The sequence below is a fragment of the Cyclopterus lumpus genome, chromosome 22, assembly GCF_009769545.1.
Source record: "Cyclopterus lumpus isolate fCycLum1 chromosome 22, fCycLum1.pri, whole genome shotgun sequence".
Classification (NCBI taxonomy): Eukaryota; Metazoa; Chordata; class Actinopteri; order Perciformes; family Cyclopteridae; genus Cyclopterus; species Cyclopterus lumpus.
In genome coordinates this window covers 12229269-12244071 of record NC_046987.1, presented here as the reverse complement: position 1 = coordinate 12244071, position 14803 = coordinate 12229269, and the positions used below count along the sequence as shown (strand labels likewise).

At 43.8% G+C, this 14803-nt stretch overlaps 1 protein-coding gene across 1 annotated transcript; it reads left to right on the top strand.

Moving 5' to 3' along the window:
• Positions 1–11769: 11769 nt before the first annotated feature.
• On the top strand, positions 11770–14168 carry id2a (inhibitor of DNA binding 2a). The gene is made up of 3 exons (XM_034525409.1): positions 11770–12217; positions 12545–12605; positions 13470–14168. Exons 1-2 carry the CDS (start codon positions 11864–11866, stop codon positions 12599–12601), a joined length of 411 nt encoding a protein of 136 aa, XP_034381300.1. The 5' UTR covers positions 11770–11863; the 3' UTR covers positions 12602–12605; positions 13470–14168.
• The last annotated feature ends 635 nt before the right edge of the window (positions 14169–14803 follow it).

The window sequence follows — 14803 nt, the reverse complement described above, 5'->3', positions numbered from 1 at the left end:
TCTTAACTAAATATGCAAAGTCTATTTAGTCCATTAGACCTCTTTTTAAAATGTAATGAGACCCGTAACTCTGATAAACAAAACTTGGCTTTTGTTTCAATCCCACCTCCCCAAGCAGAATGATGCCTGCGTATTTATCAAACTCTGCCAGCTCCAAGAGTTTCACCTGCTAATTGCAGAGGGAGAGGAAAAATAACCGCCGCCGTGTGTATTTCTTGTGGTCATATTGTTAGAAGATAGATAACAATGAAAATGCATTAGCAGTCGTAGGTATAATTTCACAGTTGTAGTGTGGCCTTCACCTTGGGATCTGTGGAGCCCGGGGCCTAGGCCAGCCTAGTTAACCATGCATGCTGTGTTGGGCCTAACCTAATTAGGTGCCATCCCAATGTCAACACTGCTGCGTTCAGGGCCTGATAAAAGACAAGCCTTTTCCTCCTCTCCCCACACTGGGAGAGGGCTACAAAGAGCCGGGTTAGAGAGACCCTACCATCTGCAAGCTCTCTGTGTGTATTGGTATTTGTGTGTGTGTCTGTGTGTGATGCACGCATGTTGTCATTTTGCTATCAACTTTCAAACATTTGCTACGAAATGTAAGAAATAAGGCATCTGCCGGTTCTGTGACTAACTTCATCACCGTAGCAGGAAACTGGCGGCGATGATTGAATCCAACGTATAGATGCTTCTGAGAAAAGACACCATCATACTACCTAACATAATCACCTCCATCTTACTCACAGTCGCTAATGTACTTCATGCGGTACATACATCCACATACAGCTGTGTCTCTTTCAGTGTGGATTTCATGCCTGTGTATTCTGTGAATCCACTCCCACTTCAAGTCTATGTGCACTCTAATTTCATAGCAATGGGTTTCATTATTTTTTATTTTACCTCGCATCCTCAGCGTCGTTAAAGCAAACAAATATTACAGAGATCCCAATTAGGACCGATCAAATATGGCTCCTCGAGCACGGAGGCCCACGCGCACACAAACACACACAGTGTTGCCTTTTTAATATGTCGTCAAAACCATCCACTAATTCCATTTATATGGATAAAACACTCTCACAAATAGATTACCTGCTACATACGATCCCCTCTTTCACTGTGAAATTGTGGCACGGCGCCACATCCTCCCACTGCTTCATAGTCCATTAAAATACAGATGAGAGTGTTTTACAGCCCGGGCCAACAGCAACGCCTCCCAGCTAATCCACCAACAAACACAAACATCAGATGAATTATCTGTAATGGAGAGGACTCTGTTCTGGCACCGCTGACGGAGAAATGAAACAAAACATGAGTTTATTTTGGTAAATATTTGGATTTCGTTTTGAATCTGCTATTCATGTACGTAATTAGCTGGCAAATATAGATCTGTATAGAAATCCTTGATTTTCCATCAAGAGGGTGTTGGTGTCTTTAGGTGCGCTTCCAGCAGTTCTTTTCAGAACTGCTTTATGGGTAAACTAGATATGAGGAGAAAGTTTCTTTGCTTTCAGCCTTTGAAGAGTTTGTCAACTTCAGCTTCTAAAAATGCACTTTAAGAAGAGAATTCCTCCATCCATCCATCTATCCGTGGCCAGCAGCACACTTGACAGTTTCACTGGCTCAGGAGCCAAGCAGACAATGCTGCTCTGACAAGCGAATCTCTCCCGTGTCGGAATCTCATCTACTTAAAGCACTATTTATTCAGCACACATCCTTTTAATGCTGAATCTTGGCAACAGCGCATGAAATCCAGCACCTTAATTCCATTAGCTTGTTACTCCAATAAATCCCAATAATCTAAAGCTAACTGCAACACATACACAGACCCTGGAAATACACGAGCCATGGCTGCTCCCTCTGGGGCATTTTTAATAACACTAATAGCCTTTAAAGGTTGATTCATTCAACTGATATCAAAGTAAATGGCCACATTAACCTGTGTTGGCTGGGACTAACTGTAGTGGAGCTTGTCATAGCGGTAAGTAGAATCTGGTGGCAATATGAAGCACAGCAGGTTTTGAGGATTTAATATAATTACATCACAAAGATTTAAAGATGCCACAGCTGAAGAAAGTTGTTATTCAAATGCTTTTCTCTCCCACTGCTGCTTAGTTTCCCACCATCCTGAATGAACCACCTTTATGCTTGATCATAGTCCACACAGAGGACTGAAGCTATTGTTGATAACAGACTGAAGCTTCTCTTAAAATGGGGCTTAGCAAGTGCCGTTCAAAGACTCTGCTCTTCATTTCAAAAGTGACTCAGCTTTTGTTAGTCAGAGTGTGGAGAGGGTCCTTTAAGACCCAGATGCCCTTGGTGGGAAGGAGCAGATAAAAACAGGTAAAAGTGAGAGCGGCAGAAAAGAAATAGAGACAAAGAAAAAACAGAGAGAGACGGCGCGAGACAGATAAAGGAAAGAGAAAGGGATATTAAAAGCATACCAAAAGAGAAAGGCAGGAGAAAGTCTGCGCTGGTAGGTCTGATCCTACTGAGCCGATGAGATGGGTGGAGGGTGAGGAGGGGTGAGAGATAAGAGCCAAAGAGGATTAGGGCCGTGAGAACCTTTGTTGTTGTGATCAGTTAAAAGCACTGGCTCTCAATGATCCACCTGACCACTTCAACATGCTTACAGCGGCAAATCTGCATGTGAGGGCCGACAAGACATCTTCAGCTGCAGCTCTTTGAAACACGGGGCCCCGCGCACGGCCACTTCTGCAGCAACCAGGGAACATGTATTGAAAAGTCTCTCCAAAGTCTGGAAATGAATGTGTGACTGGAGAAAAGCTCATTAAATAATGTGCTCATCATTTTTCTGCAATTACCCATATGTCTTCGGAGAATTATTAACTATAGTGGAGTCCAACTTCATAAAAGGTACAACAGTATCAACAGCTAACTGCATCATGCATTGCTCAGGCATCGTAACATACCAGTTAAGACTATTGTCAACGATAAAAAGTTGCCAAACTAGCCCACATAGCCCCCTGCCTGTGCCAGTGAGGAGATGTCCTACGTGTTTTTTATGTGAATTTAAGGAGGGTCTTTTCTTTTTTTTTTTAACTAAAAACAGCTTCCTGCTGTGAACAAACTGACATAACGAGAGCGAACCAAAACAATAAAGTCGAAGGCCGTAAAACCAGAACAGTGAGTTAAGACACTCTAAGACACTCTAAGACACTCTGTCAAGCCGAGTGACACTGTGGGGTTAGAAGACAGTGATCTAGGGCTGTGTCACTACGAGTGGCCCCTTTTGTTTACACAAAGTCATTTGTTCCATTGTTTACATGAAAATATTGCAGTTTTAAATTGGACATTCATTTACCATTATAAATAAAGGATTCAGTAATTCAGTCATGCAGTAATTCCCTTCCAGAATTGTACCCCTGGCAGCGTGGCGAAGGCATTGAAACAGGGTTATGACCTTTATACTGGAAAATAAAATAGTAATATCTTTTTTTATTGGTCCATAAAATCCTGTGAGGTTTCCTGGAAAGATTCATGTGATATGGTACTAATTAAAGGAGAAATAGAGACACAATTATTTGACAGTTGTTTGAATTTAAGTTTAGTTGTGTTGACTTCCAAGTCAACACAACTTGATATCCAAGAGAACTTATAGGCCTACTCACTTTATTTCCAACGTTTCAGGACTCTCGGCCTTCTTCCCACTGGAGGCAAGTGGTTATTTGCTCGTCAATATATTCTGTTTTTCATGAGCACTTTAACACAGAACGATATTACATGTCTCATCTGCGAATACTTTGCACTTTTGGGTTATTTATTCATCACTCCACCGGTGTGTAAAGGCCATAGACATTGCAATTAAATGCATTCTGGTGAGCAAGAACTTTGTAGACTTCCCATGAAAGACTGTTTCACTTAAATACAATTTACATAATATGATTAGATAATATTATGAAAGAAGATATTTGAAACTATATTTTTCGGTGTTTGGCAGTGCCCTAGGAGGTCTTTGACTTATGACTTCAGTATTTCTAAAATCCTGGCTACGGCCCTGTCCTATATCTCTTTAGAATTGCCGTCATGGTGAATTATAGTGAATGAGAGATGGACTGTTGAAAATCTGGACTTGCTGGTGCACTACATTTTTCACACTCGCTCTGTAAACAATAAATAATGCTTCAACGACAGTGGAAAGCATCTTGGCAGTTATGGTGTTAAACTGTTGGCTTAGAATAGAATAGATTGAAGTGTGTTTCGAGCATTTTGGCGTGTTCATGTGGATGGAAGATTTCTGCTAAATGATCAGAAAATGCGTGTGGGATTTTGACTCTGTATTCGTAAGTATAGACACTTCTTTAGTATGAACATGTGTATTTTAACCCACACAAGCAGAAAAAGAAACTGAAGCTTCTTCTGTCATGTAATCATGTTCAAAGCTCTCTCGAGGAGTTACAAATGTGTACATGGCTTTTCCAGCACCCATATTACATGAGAATACATTTGTTACAGCAGCACCTATAGTAGCTCATAGCCTACCGGTGCAACCTTTCTCCAAACATCAGACACATGATTTACCTCAGTGGAAACAACACAAGCATGGTCGCTGGCATAAGACAGAGCAATGAATCAGACACGACTGACCTGTTCTCTGTTTTCACAGAAAGAACCGTGTTTCTTACATTAACTCTCTTCCCTCTGTGCTGTATAAATAGATAAAGATTGAGTAAGAGCGAGATGACTGTGGTCAGAGGACTTTGAGTTATAAGGAAGTGGGCTCTGCTGCAGTAAAGAGATACAGCAGAAGGAAACCGAGTTATGCGGAGGTGGAGAGTTCAGTCCTAAATGTCCCGCTCTGTTCTGTCTGCGCGGGTTGGAGAGGGTCACAATAGTGGATCATGATATACCTCCGGAGCCGACGCTTGCACCGGCTCTATGTAATTTTGTAAGTGCTTACTAAGAGGAGATTATGCATCACTTAATAGAAACGGGGTGCACCGCACTGTATCGCCGAATATTTACACCCAGTAACTGCCAGGTGTAGCCGCTGCTGAGCTCATGTAACGAGCTATCGGACCAAATTAACGTCAGCTTACTTACATATCACCCGTTTAGAGAGGAGTGAAAGAGGTCAGATGGTATATGGTTGACACATCTGACCTGACAATGATGTGAACCTTTCACATTCCACTAAGAAAGACACAAATATACTTGGAAAAAGAAAATGGTTGTTCCCCTCAACGTTGGCCTGAGTGACCTAGGCTAGGTTAGCATAAATGGATATTTCCCAACTTCAAAGTGAAAAACACATCTCGATGTAAGGTGATATAAATAAAATAAAGTTACTGCATACCTCTAGGATTATCTGTTACGGTAAATATATCATTTGGATCCTAAAACTGTCATTTGTGCATGTCGTGCTGCTGCTCATGATGCTAAAGAGGCCTGTTTGCTACATGCTCAAGGAATCAACTGCCACTACAGTAAATAGGCTCCAGTAGCATATGTCATATTTATGATGGCTGGTGAAGTAATCTCAGCTCAAGGTCCATGTAACTGCTGTTACCGCAATTTTAAATCATATCACATGATTTTAAAATGTTCCAGAACAGCTACTAGCAAGATTGTTTCGTTCACTACATGGTTCAAAGGTCAAGGACGAACTTTCAATTGCAACATATTTACAATGATTTTAATGACTCACTCTTTTCTTTTGTCTTTTACGCAAAGATAATAAAAGCCGACATTTACGTGGGGGAAGTTCCCTGAAATGAAACCTCAGGGCGGACAGTTCGACGCACACCATCTTCAAGACATAAAACCATGTCGCCACAGAATCCAAGAAGTCCCAGGCCAAGGTGGTATCAGAAGCCAGTTTCAGGTCTCATAGACATTCTCAATTCCCCTTGGAATAGAGGAACCTGACCGTCTGCACCCTGGGATTGAAATGACACCAACATCGTCCATTTGCTCACTGACACATCTGTAAGAGGCCCAGTGAAATAACATTATGTTGCTACTGCACCTGTCACGTCCCAGTAACTCCGTGGTTATTAATACCAAATAATAATGTTGATCATTTTCCGCAGCATAACTCTGTGACAGAAAACACACCTTTGTTCGTTCTCCCTGCTGCATCAAAAAGAAAGAAGGAAAATCAGATTTCAACAATCATCCTCTGACAGTGTGTTCGACGAGGAACCACACTGTCGTACTCCCCGTGTGAAAGTGGAGATATGCAGATATCTGATTACTGGGGTACAGACTGCTTGCTGCAGTGACAGCTGTGCCGCCGTGATAGGTGGGCGACACAGCAATGTTAGCGTGTGATTGTATGCCAACGGGCAATATTGCCCAAAAGTTAAACTGCAGCCAACTTTTCCACACTGCCAACTGGTTGGTGGTTGTCGCGCTGGCCAAAAGATCTGAGTGGCTCTAACTGAGAAAAAAAAGTCAATTTTCAACAACTTCGGATGACAAGTTGCTGGAGTTGACGCCACTTCCGTTGCGAAGAATGGCATTATATATATATATATATATATATATATATATATATATATATATATATATATATATATATATTTCCATGGCTCAGCTGTGCACCTCCATACTCTACCTCCTGTCTCATCTCCTGCAACCAGCTGTGTGTTGTGGAGGAGTGGTGTGTGCGGAGCAGAGGAGGGCCGGCCTCCAGGGAGGCGTGGAGTGGTCGCTCCACGACCAGCCTGGAAGGCACTCGGGCAACCATGGTGCCTTTGTCTCCCAGTCCAATCTGGCCACCTCATCTCTCCCATCCATCCATCTCTCCCGACGCTTCCTGCCTACCCGTGTGCCTGCTGCAGCCTCTCACGTTACAATAGAGCCAGGCCTCGATGGCTGTTGCTCAGAGAGCAGAGAGAGTCCCATCTGGACCACAGGAGAGACGGCAGAGAGGCGGGAGGTGGACAGGGACAGACCAGATGTATTTTAGTGAAGGCCAGAGACTGATTGAATCACAGCTTCTTTCTTCCTTGATGCAGTAGCTTTCATTTTCACAAAGAAAAGGGCACTCTCCAAATGGACGAACACATGCTGAATCTGGGACTGCATGTGTTTTGAGAGAGCTTTAAATGATCAGAAATGTGTCCAGTAACAAATCTGTGCTTCACTTTTTAACGAAAATGTAGTTATGAATGTTGACTGACTGGTGAATTCAGTTTACGCAACTTTTTTACTTATATTCTTTGTGACTGTGTTCGAGCTGAAATGTGTATAGTCAAATAATAAGTGGATGAACATAAAATAGATGATCGGTTTATTTGTTGGAAACATTCTCTGGTTACAGCTTCTCAAATATGAGGATTTGCTACAGTACTTGTTTGTAATATGTGAATATGATAGTGAACTAAATATCTTTGGATTTTGGAGTATTGGTTGGATAAAACCAGGACTCTGAGGTTGATGGGAAATTATGGCTTTTTATACTATTCTATGACATTTTATAGATATACATTACCTGATTAATAACAAAAAACTGATTAGATCACAAAGATCCTCTTAGTTATGGCTCCATACTGCATTGCAAGACTTGCTGATGGTATTTTAGCTGCATGTTCATCCTGTGCAGATCACAGTTACGACGTCCCCCCCCCAACCCTTTTTGCATTTACTCCGGGTGACACCACATCACTGCGGTTTGGGGGTGTATAACAGCAGACCACGCCCCAAAGCTGCTCCAAGAGTCCCTGCGCCACTCTTTGATGTGTACACTCCTCCACGCGTCCGGCGCGTGGCACCCCGGCGGAGGAGAGGAAGCATCCAGACGGTTCCTCGGTGGGACGACGGGGAGTAAACCATCGAACGGCGGAACGCGGCTGTTGTTACTGGGAAGGACACGGACAGTGAAACAAGCTGCATTTGAATGTAGGCTGGTTTGTGTAAAAGAAGGCGGCTTGTACAGTCAGGGTATAAAAGGTTTAAATCAGTAAGTTTAACTTGGATAAAAAATAACTCGACTGTTCACACAAGGACTTACGATGCAGATTTCGCAACTCTGCACTTCAATTCGACTTCATCTCACGATTAAGGTGTTTTTATGTTTGTTTGTTTCCCCGTGCGGTTAGTCCTAGTGTCTCACCTTTACTACTCGCATTATGTTATTCGTGTTGCGCCTTGACCCCAGCAGGTTTAGGCGCATGGGCAATAAGTCTTATTTTAACATCCTCCACTGTGTCCGGACGTAAGGACAGGTCGGACAAAAAAAAAAAAGTTCGTTTCTTTGTGTGTGTGCCAGAAAGATAATTGTGCCATTAAAGAAAATCTGGCAAATCAGTTGGAATCAGCCAATATTTACAGGACGAAGTGAGTGCAGCTGCAGGGCGGAGGATCAACAAGTGGACCGGAGCGCAGACAGACCGACGCCGGGCTGCAGCGCACCGCGGCCGGCTGGCGGCTCCGCTTTGTTGTCTAAACCTTATCTCCTGAACCCAAACTAATAGGGTGGTGACCGCTGGGAGGAGAAGGGGGATATGGAGGCTTGTGTTTGTTCGCTGCGACTGAGGACTTGGAGGGGCAAAAGAAACTTTCGGGAGACTTGGGACAAAGTTTGGCTCGCCCCTGAAGTTTTCAAGGCACGTGAATAAATTCACTTGGCCATTCGTGAACTTTGACAGCTTTATACAGGGTCGCGTTTAGCTGAGGTTGCTCATCATAATGAAACATCTGGAAACAGCTGCAGTTTTAATCTACACAATGTCGAGACCGAGTCCTCCCTGAATCAATACGTTGAGAAAAAAACCAGTACATTCAGCTTCACAATGCAAGCAACGTTCTTGGAGCCACATTTTTGCTATAAGCCAATTGTTCTTTTTCTATACATTCTCAAACAAAAACAATCTTTTTGTAACTTATTTTCCTAAGTTAGACCGAGGCTATTAATCAAATATGTATTTCTTCCACATTCCACTACAAAGACTTTCTCAAACCCAAACTGACAGACTGGGTTAAAGACAAGTGGATTTGAATGGTTTCATTTCAGAAAACAAAAAGAAGATGTAACTAATGTGGCACATTACAAGTAGAACTAAAGATGTGGCTATACACGTAATAAAAGTAAGGAATTGGTGGCTTTCAGATGTGGCAGAAGTATCCAGACCATTTAGCAGTACTTTAATGAATAAAGACTCAATTACAAGTAAAAGTCCTACATTAAATCCATGGATTGTAATTACTGATGCATCAAGGCATAAGTAGCATTGTACTGTGACAAATGTGAGGTGGAGCTTATTTTAACAAGTGAAGGCTATATTGTTGGGTATATGAGATCATCATACTTTATGAGCAATCTATGAAGGACTATAGGAACTTTACCCAGCCAACATATAATGAGGTAGAAGTAGCCCCTTATTTTTATATTAACAAGGCTTGAATGAAGTCTACTCTGTGAAATACAAGTATCAAACATATAGCTATAGTAAACCACCGAAGAAGAACCCTATCCCGTCCCGAGACTTGCCCCCCCCCCCCCCCCCCCCCTTCCCCGTCGATCAGCTGACAACCTGCACTTCTGATTGACAACCCCGAAACCCCGTCTCCATGGAAACCGCCTCGGTGGCGCCGCGAGGGCTGGCTGGAGGGCTGCTGTGAATGGGGTGACGTCACGGCGCCGGCGCCAGAGAGTCTGCTCCAAAGACAAGAGCGAGAGGGGAGGAGAGAAGGAGAGAAGGAGGAAAAGAGAGACGGGGAAGAGGAGGAGAGGCGGCGGCTGGAGGCTCGCTCGGCTCGACACCGACGAGCTCATCACCTGCCTGTCAGGCATCAGTCAGAGGCGCGGTGCGACATGTCCTCAGCTGTGGGGACGAAAGGAAGCCGGGGAGGAAATGGAAACATCCTATTGCGCCAGATGTGGACCCAGACTGCAGGAGGTCATGGTTATATTAGAAATTCATAAGAAACCGGATCGCCAGACAGCTGAAGGAGAAGCTGTCCGTGTCGCGTAAAAACCAACACAGATGGTGTTTTGATGGATTTTGAAAAAATATTGCAAAACATGCGACGAGGACGCACAATCATCATCGTATAGATTATTGTAGACTTCACCTCCTCTGCTCGCCAGAATCCCGGGAAGAACAGCTCGCGTGTGCTTTCTAGACCGATCTGTGCACTCAAAACTGCGTCTCCTTTTGACCATTAGGATTACTTGGCTTTAAGAATGTCCTTGTTTATGTCTTTTAGAAGAATTGCTCAGCAAAAATAAATACATTAAAAATAAACCCAAACCATCAAAATGAATCTTTTCCTCTCGTCTCCTCTATTCTCTCTCCATCCCTACTTTTAACAGTGACCCTCCCACACCCCTCTTTGCCTCTTTAGAAATACATTGATTTTTATTTATTTATTATTTTTATCAAGGTAATGCAACGCAAGATTCGAACACATCACAAACGTCCACAACTGCCCCCGGGGGCAATTAGTTAGTGCGGCATCACCCCCCCCCCCCCCCCCCCCCCCCACACACACACACACACACACACACACACGCACACACACACACACCAACCTCCAGCTGAAAAGTGAAGCGTGTAATTCCTACAAACAAATGGCTCATTCAGAAAACATTAAAGTGTCAATAGTAGTTAATCCCCTCCTCACGTGCTGGGATATGAAAGCCACATTGTAGGCCGTGACTAAATGAACTTTGACACACAACATACTCAGGTGACAATCAACACTGAAGTGCACGGGACCATAACTGATGCATTTAGATATGCTCAGCCACTTAAAAACCATGTGAGTTTACATGCTGCGCTGGTAAAACTGACGGAGATTTGGAGTACAGACAAATCCTTAAATTATCGAGCCTTTATATATATATATATATATATATATATATATATATATATATATATATATATATATATATATATATATATATTGATTTATAAGGCTGGACTGTGATGTGAACAACAATGCATTATAGTTGTCTGATAATTTAATTATTTCTTTGATAGGTTGTGTGCTCACCATCCACATTTGGACCGATCACACCTAACACACCCCACTGTTGTAAATCGGAGACACTGCTGCTCCCGGTGAATGAAATATAGAAAATATTGTGGTGAGTCAAATGACTAAATTCTGTGTATTTGGTTGAAGTTTTACCACAACGCTCATGCAGAAATACACAAAACAAATATCCGTCTTATCGCTGCTCTGACTGGTTCCCCGGTGGAAGCTGTTTCATTTCACCCTCAGTCTCAGAAAGCTGCCTTCACACCGGCCCGGGCTGGAGGGAATTAAGAATCATCAGGCGCGCCTCGTCCTGTCATCACTGGTCCACACCTCCAACTATGCACTTGTCAACTAAATGTAGGAATGAGTGATCGTGAGTTATCAGACATAAACTCGTGCTTTGTCCTTCGTGGATCAAAACCATTTTTATTCTGAATCGGAATATTATTTTCCAAATATATTTCTGCATCACAGAAATACTCGATTTCAATGGTGTAGGCACAGGTATTGGCGCGTACTCACACCTTGCCCATAGCCAATTGACAGCCATGCGAATCATTAATTTTCTTGATCAGAAACAGGTAAGGGCTTAATTTTCCAAATTGCCCACCGGAGCTGCTGAAGCGCCCTCTGGGTTCCGCCTCCAACATGCGTTGCCACCGGTAACGCGACGGCGGAGGGGCGGGATCTGAGCGCGAAGAGTCAATGGTAGAGCTAAACGCCGTTGAGTGACACAGTCTCCTTGACCAATCAGAGCGTTTGACCCGCCTGCGTCGCATGCCCTGCCTGCTGCCTATATAAACCACACTGACAGCTTGGACCGCTAGTCTGATCGCCGATCGTCTGGCAAAAACAGGACCTTAAAGAAGCAAGAATATCGACACACACAACCCCTCTCGCCTAACTTAACACTGACAAAATGAAAGCAATAAGCCCAGTGCGGTCCTTCCGGAAAAACAACGCGAATATATCAGAGCACTCCTTGGGAATCTCTCGGAGCAAGACCCCGGTGGATGACCCGCTCAGCCTGCTTTACAACATGAACGACTGCTACTCCAAGCTGAAGGAGCTGGTGCCTAGCATCCCCCAGAACAAGAACGTCAGCAAGATGGAAATCCTGCAGCATGTAATCGACTACATCCTGGACCTGCAGATCGCGCTGGACTCCAGTGTCGCACTCACCAGCCTGCATCACCCTGCGCGGCCGGGGCAGACTCCATCCAGGACCCCTCTGACCACCCTCAACACAGATATCAGCATCTTGTCATTACAGGTAAATTACACTGTACCTAAGCCAGGAGTCGTGATGTGGGGGAAACGATAGCCGTGTGTGTTGTGGAAGATGTATAGCCTGGTGGATTTTTTTTATTTATTTGTGCGCATAACCAGTGCGCCTTTGTAGCCTATGCGTAACTCGCACAAAATGGCTTGTTGAAAAAGAAAATGGCATGTTTTTTCTTCTTCTTCTTCTTCTTCTTTTGTACATAATGAGAGGAGGAAGAGCTTCGACCTATACATAGTGCTGTGTGCAACGCCAGACACTTCGATCGGATGCCGCGGAAACAATTAACATTCGGTCTGTTTGTTTGTTTGTTTTCAGTCCCCGGAGTTGCCATCAGAGCTGATGACAGATGACAGCCGGACTCTGCATCGTTAAAGCGGTAAGTAGGCTGTCCCCGTGTCTGCTGCTGCATTCTGTCCAGGGCTCTTAGGCTCCGCTACAGCCGGTCTCCCAGTCTGCTGGAGCAGAATGGGCTAGAATTACCATTTCCCAGTCCATTTGTTCCCTGCTAATGTGGTCGACGTCTCCCGTTGCTGTAATGGTCCCAATATGTTTTGCATGAGAATGCGCTGCATCGCCATCGTCTGTTATGACATGGAGCGGACAGTCGGCTTGACTTGAATCCAAACGTGATCATATATTAACATTTATAGCTGCAGAGCCGCATATCAAAACTGTAAGATCCCACCGCGGGGCTCCTTTTCTTTAGGACCGTCAACTCTCAGTAAGGTGAGAGTCCGATGAACCGAATCATTGTGTGACTCATCCACTTGGTCTTGAGACATTTGGCGTTGGAGTTTGGAGGAATGAAACGGGAGACATTGGCTCCAGGCTGCTCGTGTTACTGTATATAAGTAGCAGTCGTCAGGGTTGTATTATACCCTCTTGTGTCTATAATGAAGAGCATCTGCAACAGGAAAATAATGGCTGTTTGGATTACTGCTACTACGATGTCTGCACATAATTGGTACAAGAAGTGGGTAGGCGCCAGCTGAGCGGCAATTACGCTGATTCTTCCCCAGATTGTAGGCTGAAGTTGTACGAAAAGTGCGTGCGTGCGCGCGTCCCCCCCCCCCCCTCTTCTCTCTGTGTGTACATACATCTGGAGCGCAGGGTTTGCTTAGTATTTGGGAGTGTTTGGTTAAATGTTCAAAACTGCGGCTTCCTCCCTGGCGCCAGTCTGTCCGGATCTCTGCCCTGTTTGCATTTTCTAAACACGCCTCTCTTTCTCAATCTTTTGCAGGTGTTTGGTCAAGACGCAAAAAAAACACACACAGGACCTGGGGAGCAGGACTCTCTCTCCCCCACCCCACCCCACCCCACCCCACCCCCCCCACCCCCCACACACACACACACCACCCCACCCCTTCAACCTCTGTCCTCCAGGCCTGGATTTTTTGTTTTTCTTCCTTTTTTATGCTGACGCTGAAATCAAGAGACTTTTGCTTATTATGGGACAATCTAATGTGATGTGTTTTCTGTATGGACACTTCATTATTATTTAACTTAAGACTTTTTTTATTTTTTTTATTTGTGGTTCCTTTCTGGAAATGGAAGGCGCGCTATATTCCCGACAGTGGGAGGAAAAACGAGATTATTGTCACAAGGATTATTTCGCCCTCTCAGCTCCGTCCCCCTCCTTGTTGAAGTCTTCGCTTTTTTTGCGGAGGTGCGAACGTGAATAGAAAAGACAACTTGGTTAGTTACTGTAAAAAGTTTTGTCTCGTCTTGTCAGAATTGTTGGCACATGAAGGACTGGACATTGTTCAAAGTAAAAATGAAAGAATGAAACCTTGTGAACTCCTATCGGGAGTTTATCTTGTATAGTTGCAGGAATTTGAAACTTCTGCAAAAGTGTAATGTTGTACTTAATTATGCTGAAACTTTTTATAAAAGTAATGTAAATTGTACCTTTTTTATACAAAATAAATCAAAAACGCAACTTGAACATCTTTCATTGGGGGCGGGGGGGAAGAGTGCGAATTCCATGTTGGTATCAGTGGTTCAGAAGACGTCAAACCAGTTTCCCAGCTGTACGCCCAGCTGACTTCTAATAGAGCTGTAAAGACACATGGCCGTGCTGGTTGTGCGGTTCACATCTGACGCACTCCAACAACCGATCCCACAACAAAGTGTCCTTATCAGACCCGCAGAATGTGACCTATAATAGTGTGAAAAACAGAGTCATCACTCCCCGAGTCAGACTCGACCTGGAGGCACACGGTTGAATAAAAAGCGGATTTAAGGCGCACTGACTGCACTTTTACCTTCTCACACGCCATGTAAAGTAAATGGGATTAAATGATTCAGCGTGACAGGCTGAGCCATTAAAGCGCTGGGCTGTAGGCTGTTTTTAAAAACAAAACTGGAACATTATGGAAATTTAACTTTGGGTGAAACTGGGCCGTTGATGCGTTACGGATTCCAAAAGTAATACAGTTATCAGAGATAATTCCTTATTTTTAAACATGGGCCCGTGTTGCATTCCGTTATTTTAAGTTTGCCTAATACATCTCTTAGACCATAAATAGCGCTCGTGTCCAACGTTTGACTTCATCAGCCAGATGAAATAAAGTG